General features: G+C 41.1%; 1 protein-coding gene across 1 annotated transcript; it reads left to right on the top strand.

Annotated features, from left to right (window-relative positions):
* Positions 1-1,509: 1,509 nt before the first annotated feature.
* Positions 1,510-5,376, top strand: LOC137980007 (uncharacterized). Its single transcript, XM_068827329.1, has 4 exons — positions 1,510-1,605; positions 2,024-2,057; positions 4,891-4,930; positions 5,180-5,376. Exons 1-4 carry the CDS (start codon positions 1,532-1,534, stop codon positions 5,254-5,256), a joined length of 225 nt encoding a protein of 74 aa, XP_068683430.1. The 5' UTR covers positions 1,510-1,531; the 3' UTR covers positions 5,257-5,376.
* Positions 5,377-7,500: the final 2,124 nt, after the last annotated feature.

Below are 7,500 nucleotides of genomic sequence, written 5' to 3'. Positions count from 1 at the left end.
GTCGTCTGTCTTGGGTAAACGGAGATGTTATGTTGAGACTGTAAAGCAGCGCAGCGCGCATTTTAGTTCAATTATCTTTTCAATGAAATCGAGTTTGTCTGTTGTTTGACATATAAATCGGGTTGTCTCTTGTTCGTGTGTTCATATAAACTATGCTAAGACTACAATGCATCGGCCGAAATCTGGTGTGTCGACCACGTATAAGAGGCGTTTTGTCCAAGTACTACTGGTGTAGAGACATCAATAATTTTCACAATATATTAATTGTTAACAAAAACAACAACATAGTGTCACCCAGGAGTTTGATATTAGATTTCACAACAGTGCTTTAATAGTACAAACCAAACATGCTTAAATGAAGAAACGGTATAGTCAATGAACTTTAATCAAGTGAAACTATGATCTCGGTGGTTATGAGAGCAATTTTAGCAATGCGTAGAGAAGCCTGAAAATTTCAGGACTTCAATCGGGTTTGAACTTGTGACCTCGCGATGCCGGTGCGACGCTCTAACCAACTGAGCTATGAAGCCATTGATGCTGGGAGCTGGTCATTTCTGGGTTCAAATGAGTTTCATAGCTCAGTTGGTTCAGTAGAGAGTCGCACCGGCATCGCGAGGTCACGGGCTCAAAACCCGTTGAAATCCTGAATGCTTCAGGCCTATCTACGCAATTGCTAAAATTGCCTTTACAACTGCGAGGATCATAGCGTCACATTTGATTTCATATCCGCAGTTCAATAGATGATCCAGTTCATATATCATTTTCTTCATTGAATTTTAACTTAATCCCATCAGAGTTTGTTTTTCGTCCAGTGTTTTTCTTCATAGCCTTTTACGCTCTATTTTTGGTAGGTTTTTGTAACGTACATGTCAAGTAGCGTCCAGACTGATTTTTGCGGATCCATTCTGGCCCTGTTGTTATTTTTAAAATGGCTGCCATTAAAATACATCCTACTTGGGGGGCAAATCGTTACTTGAACATTACTAAGAGTCCAATTTTTTACATTCTTTTCACAGGTCAAAGCGATTCAGACTGAAATCATGTCTTATGGCCCAGTTGAAGGTACCTTATTGTCTCCCGACTCCCAGGAATAACATCGGATTCCCTGTTGCATTTCATAAGATCAAGAAATATGATTCTCTTAAAAATATTAAAAAGCAAACGAAATCAAGAAACGAAGTATGTTAGCTATTTTTGTCGTTCAGGTTCATCAACATATTTCTTTTTTTTCTTGTTTATTCGCGTTTGATACCAACAACGGAAGCAAAATAATAATCAAGTGTCTTGTTTGGGTTGTCGGTCGAGAATGGGGCTTATTTACGCAGCATAGATTTCGCACCCCGAGCCTCGAGTTGAAATGTTTGGGATCTAGCTTCGGTGGGGCAAAACAAAAGAAGTTTTCAATCCCTCGGGACTCAACATGGCCGCCGTGTAATTGAGGCCAATTAGGGTCCATAACCGTGGTGACCATGGTAACTAATCATTTTAATTTTTTTTTGCTTTAGCGGTTTTCACAGTTTATGAAGACTTCATGGTATATCGTGAAGGTGTCTACATCCATGTTAGTGGAGGAACAGTGGGCCTGCATGCCATCAAAATGCTGGGGTTCGTTCATCATTTTGAGAAATTTATCATGTAAATTTCAAGTATTCCGAGAATGAAAATGATGCAAAGGACCTTTAGGCAAAGAATTCGCTATCAATGCGCTATCGAGTTGGTATTAGATAAAAATTACTTTTTTTTCTTGGGATATAGACCGCAAAATAGTCCTTTTCTTCCCTTTTCGGAAGGTGCGACACGCCGTAAGCGTGATCCTCGCGTGTGAGCATCTCCTGTGAAGGCAACTTTATGCCCGGAAGGGAAGGAGAAAGTGGCCGCAAAAAAGACGCGGCTAATTTTGCACAACGCCAATTATATTGAAACCCATTAACAGGCCTTCCTAACGTCAAGAATAACCTAATACAAGCATATGAAGTGTTCGCTAATAGTATTTATTTCTTATCCTTTTCTTTTTCGTATTCAGCTGGGGAACGTCCTCGGAAGGCATTGATTACTGGGTAAGCCTTGTCATATTTGATAATCTCTAGATGTTGCAAGTGTTATTCGTGTGGCTTTTCCGGCGTAGCACGTGTCGTTCCATTGTGAGAACGTTTACCAAAATGGTGAAAAGGAGGGGTCAGATTTCTAGTTTGGAGCAGATTTGTATCTTACACAGCGCAATATCCCATCCAAAAAAATCATTTCTGCAAATTGGGGAAAAAGTCTTGCGCATCACGGGTGCATGCCCGCCTACTGGACGTTTTTTCATCGTACAAACTCCATATCAAAATGCTCTTGGAAACTGGTCTTCGTACAGCCATAACAATTTTGCTTTTTGAGATATATGAAAAATTCCACTCAAAGGTATCCGGCCTGGCCATTAGTATACCCGGTGTATATAGCTCTTAGCCAATCAGAAGGCTGGATTGGTACCACGTGACACGAATGAACTAAATCTCACTAAGCGTCGGCTATGTTGTTTTGGGCGGGAAGCGGTCCATGCTAATGAGCAGCAGGAATCCATAAAAGGGCACAGCCCTGGAAGTGCACTGTAAATGTCACGCGAGCCGAAAATCAGGCCAAGATCACGTAAATTGAAAGGTTACTGACAAACCCTATTGTTAGAAGTGGGAACGTATGGGGGTTCTATAAACAGTCCCGTTAGTACCGGTGGGATTGGTTAGGCAGTAGCACGAGACTAGGAATAATTCTACTAAGAGAAGGTTTGCTGTTTGTAAAATTGTGCAAAAAGGCGGCTGGATTGGTATCGTTGACTACGATAAAATACTTCTATTGCCAGCGAACAATAACGTAACGTGCTCAAGGTGCTGGATGTTCAGTCAGTGGAACATAAAGCACAGCAACGAAAAACCCCTGCCAACGGAAGACGGAAAGTTTACAAAATCAAAAGATCCAAGCTGAAAACTACTGTACAATCTGGACAATGCGTAGTTCAACTTTTACTTCTTAATCCTTACAAACAATTATATAAATTGTCGAGAACATTACTTATCAACTGTCTTATTATGCAATTATCCAAGCAAAGCGGTCTCCCAGCAACATTTTTTTTACTCTGAAATTAGTGCGATTTCGCATTCGCCAAACCCCCTTTTTCTCTCCTTTGAAAGACGTCTTGGACACACTTCACCGCTTTTATCATGGAACCAATGATCTCTTGCAAGGAACTAAGTCATTTTATAATCACAAAGGCTGGGAGAGGTGGCATTCCTTGCATTAACCTAACGTTTGTAAATAGATTGTTGTTGGTGATATTAAAAGTCATTTTAGTTATTTTTGAGGTGTTTCAAAAAGGCGACATTTCATTACGTGTCCGCTTCATTAAATTGCCTTCTCATTAGAACTCTTTCGTATGGCCTAGGCGGACATGACTTTCCGCTTATTGGTTCATCTAAACGTGACCCTGTATACAGCTTCCTATAGGTCTTTGTATAGTGGTCCTTATTCAGCCGAGAACAAGACAAGATCGCAGCGTAAACGCCCACGGATTGCCTAAACAGACCTTTTGAGTTTTTTCTTCACAATTCCTTCCAAACATCAACATTAAATGTTGCCGTTTTTTTTTTGCTGGGACGGTCACTAGGACCCCTACAAGTTCCCACTTGTAACAATGGGGTTCACCGATAAGCTTTCATTTGGCGTGACTTTGGCCTGATTTCCGGTTCGTGTGACTACAGCGCACTACCGGTGCTATGCCTATTTATGGACTCCTACTGCTCATTACGGAAGACCTTAGACAGCAATGACCAGAACCAGGTTGCTGACCAGCGGTTTTCGTTAAAACAATGATTTCCTGGGGTACTTAGTCTCGCGGGCTCAGAAAACCTGGTTGTGGTCATTGTTATTTAAGGTTTTTTGCTCTTTAATATGGACCGCTTCCTGCAAAACAACATGGCGGACGCTTAATGAGCTGGATCGTGCTCTGATTGGTTCATTCGTGTCAAGTGGTACCCACACAAGCTTTTTGATTGGCTAAGAGCTATGTAAGCCAGGTATACTACTCTCTTTGATGCTATGACTAGCAACCTGTTCCAGGGAAATGCGCTTGACAATCCATCCACTGTAATATCATCAGTCTGGTAACTGTATTCTTGAAATGGGTCGAATGTTAATTCTGCATTTCTTTCAGTTATATGAAATAATGGCTCTTTGCGATTAAGGGGATATTTACGTGAAACCAGGACGAACTTAGACCGGCATGAGATCGTATCGGCCGCCATACATTTCTTTTATGCGTTTACATGAGACCGGCTTCACAATCAACTCAGACCGGTGTTACTTCGTGTTTGTTGCTGGACCGAGACGAGAAACTCTCAGACCGGCCTGAGTTCGTACCGGTCTCATGTAAATGACAACAAATCTCAGACCAGGTCCAGAAATTTCAAGCCTGTATGCTTTTGAGTCAGCCATATATTTATTAAACAAAACATATAATTTCATCCCGAAACCAGCCACCAAGCATTTCGTCCCGGTTTCATGTTTAAGTTCATACCGATCTGAGGTCTTCCCGGTCTCATGTAAATACCCCATAACTGTTTAATTTCAGTGGGCTATGAGGACATCCTCGTAAGTTGTAAACTGGTCATTCTACTTTGGAACCAAGTTTCGCTTTCAGCTTTGCAATGGATTTCGTGCTGCAAAGCTGCTCCTTTGTTCTTGATTTTCCTTTCGTACTTTTCTCTTCTGAGTATTTATCAATATTGATTATAAAAACGACATCTAATGTATGCCGCGCGTTAGTAAACCTGGGGCCATCTCAATCACGCCCGGCTTGCAGGCATGTTTCTCCGAAGTTCCCTAACTTCTTTATGTCACTTCTCCTCGTTTTCGTAGATCTGTGCCAATTCTTGGGGAACTACCTGGGGTATGAATGGTGAGTGGATATGTTTGGCATGTTTTAAAACGCTATTGTTTTAAGTTTCTTTTTTGTCGTTGTTTTTTTTGTTTTTTGTCTGTTTTTTCCGTTCCTTTTTTTACGTGGTAAGTCATCTCAGGCGGAATTTCAATCCTAGTTGGCTGCCAGAAGTTGTCGCCAGGGGACATATGTTATCCCAAGCAATTTTCTCACGTGTGTAGGACAATGAACATTTTTATCTTATGTATTTTCTTATCTCTATAACAGGATATTTCTACATTCGCCGAGGAACAAATGAATGTGGCATTGAAAGTGGCATTGTTGCTGGACGTGTTCCTGGCTAAAACAAGAATACAAAGATCTTTGTTTTGTATTGTCCTGTTTTTAATGCCATATTTGTAGTTTTAACAACACAGCTTTATTAAAACATAGACAAACGGAAGCAAATCGCTTATCTGCTTGATGTGAGAATCGATGAAAATCATGGCTATGGTAAAACAAAGAGCTGAAGGAATGAAATAATAAAAACAGTAAAATAAGAAAACAGCGAAAATACATCAGTCCCTAACATCGTGGTCCAAAAGTTTCGATTTTCGTTTGTGCTTGTCTGTGTTTTGTGTAAAAACAATATTTAGCTCTTTCAAATATTCCTGAAAAAGTAATACTGAGATGAAATTGTCGGCGACTTGTTGATGACAGGGGTTATGTATTCTTCTTACAAAATGGTCACACCCACTCAGTTAACCATCAACTGAAGGCAAGTGGCCAAGTAAGATCTCTCGTTTCTCGATCTCAAGTACTGGCTCATAGTTCTTCAAAATAATAAAAAATGTGAATTGAAACAAAAATAGAGCGGAAAGAAAGATAGAAGGCCGATTGCGAGTCGAACAGCTTATCAGCGGCATGAACTTCGTCAACAGAATAACTTTGCCGCAATTTCAAATTGTCAAAAAGAACGTGAAAGACATTCAAGCATACTGTCCGCATGATAATATCTTCGTTGGTAAGACCATATTCTGCGATGGTTAGCATTACATCGAGCTGGACCCACATAGGAGGATCTTGAACAACACCACATTGCTCATAAAGTAAACCTTGTAAGAGTGGAGCCACTGCAAGTGGGCGTTTCTCAACTGATTTCTGTTTTAAACGCTGCTGGCGCTAGCTTTCTTTTTTGTCTTCTCTCCTTTCCCTGAGATTTCAACTCTCATCCGAGATGAAATGGCTCTTGAACATGACTCAGCGGTGCTCTGCATCTCTGAGCTCTTTGTGCTTCTTCTGTGTGAAGTACTGCTAAGCTTCCGAACATTAATGGAACTCATACTTCCCGATCGAAACGATCGGACCTCCTCGCGATCAACGCCTTGGTTCCTCCTCACAAAGAGCCTCTGCAAAAGCAGCAGCATAGTCCTCTGAAGTTCCTTATGTCGGTATGCGTACAAAACTTGATTTAAGAGTGGCTCTCAGCAATTTTCACCTAAGACCGTGCAAGATAAAAAAAATCGAAAATTGCTAAACTTTGTCGCAATAAAGGACTACCAAAACCATTTTTAGAAAAATATGTTTTAGTTTGTTTCGATAATTATTTTACCTGGACGGCGACTTTTTCGGTGTGGGGCCTTGTGAGCGAGTGAAAACGACTCCAAAATGTTGCTTGTCTGAATCGCTATTTTTGAAACAACGAATGAGTAACTTGAAAATCAAAACAACATGGCACAGCTACAGTAATTCATTCACCCTTTAGCGCTGTTAACGGTACAATATACCAAAACTGGAATTTTTGTCGGCCGTTGGCAAAACCAGGATCGGATCGGACCGGACCGGAACGGACCGGACGGGATCGGATCGGATCGGATCGGATCGGAACGGACCGGATCGGATCGGATCGGATCGGATCGACAAAACCCGGACTGGTTCAATATCAAAATTCCTGCCAATAGACACATGAAATCCCTGGGTCACCAGTTAAGGTTACTTCCCACCTTCACGGGTGTCTTTCCGGAAAAAGTTCGTACTTGCGTTTCAATAAAATCATAGCAAACTATACATCAGAAGAAAGCTTAATAAATGTGGACAGTTTTTGTATGCAAGGGCCAGCTGAACAAAGTACAAGTGCCGGATCTTGGGAGATCTGACCAGCAAATAATATTTAGACTAAAAACAAAATAATTATGCAAGGCTGGTTGTACGGCTGTGAGGATATATAGTTTTTGTTTGACCAATATTTCGTCGGGTACGGCCCGACTTCTTCAGGGAGTTATGTACGAGTTATGATTTAACTCCCTGAAGGAGTCAGGCCATGCCTGACGAAAATTGGTCAAACAAACACTATATATCCTCACAGCCGTAAAACCAGCCTTGCATACTTATTTTGTTTAGTCTTAATAAACGTAGTTTACGCCAACAGATATAGTGTAACCGAGTTTTCCTTTTATTGTCAGGAGCCGGTAAGACGTGAGACCACCGAGAGTTCTGCTAATTAATTTATCGGGTATCGGATGCCGCTTCACGAGCAAAATGACTTCACAGTGTTGTTATTCACAAGCCACCAATCAACGAAATTGTCTCAGGCGTTTTCGACATTCTGA

Source organism: Montipora foliosa, chromosome 12, assembly GCF_036669935.1.
Source record: "Montipora foliosa isolate CH-2021 chromosome 12, ASM3666993v2, whole genome shotgun sequence".
Classification (NCBI taxonomy): Eukaryota; Metazoa; Cnidaria; class Anthozoa; order Scleractinia; family Acroporidae; genus Montipora; species Montipora foliosa.
The sequence above is the reverse complement of the archived record's forward strand: the minus strand, read 5'-3'. Positions and strand labels throughout refer to the sequence as shown.

Coding starts and splice junctions, on each gene's coding strand:
- LOC137980007 (XM_068827329.1), top strand. CDS start 1,532: ATGGTATATCGTGAAGGTGTCTACATCCATGTTAGTGGAGGAACAGTG. Junction 1,606..2,023: donor CATGCCATCAAAATGCTGGG/GTTCGTTCATCA, acceptor TTTCGTATTCAG/CTGGGGAACGTCCTCGGAAG. Junction 4,931..5,179: donor AACTACCTGGGGTATGAATG/GTGAGTGGATAT, acceptor TCTCTATAACAG/GATATTTCTACATTCGCCGA.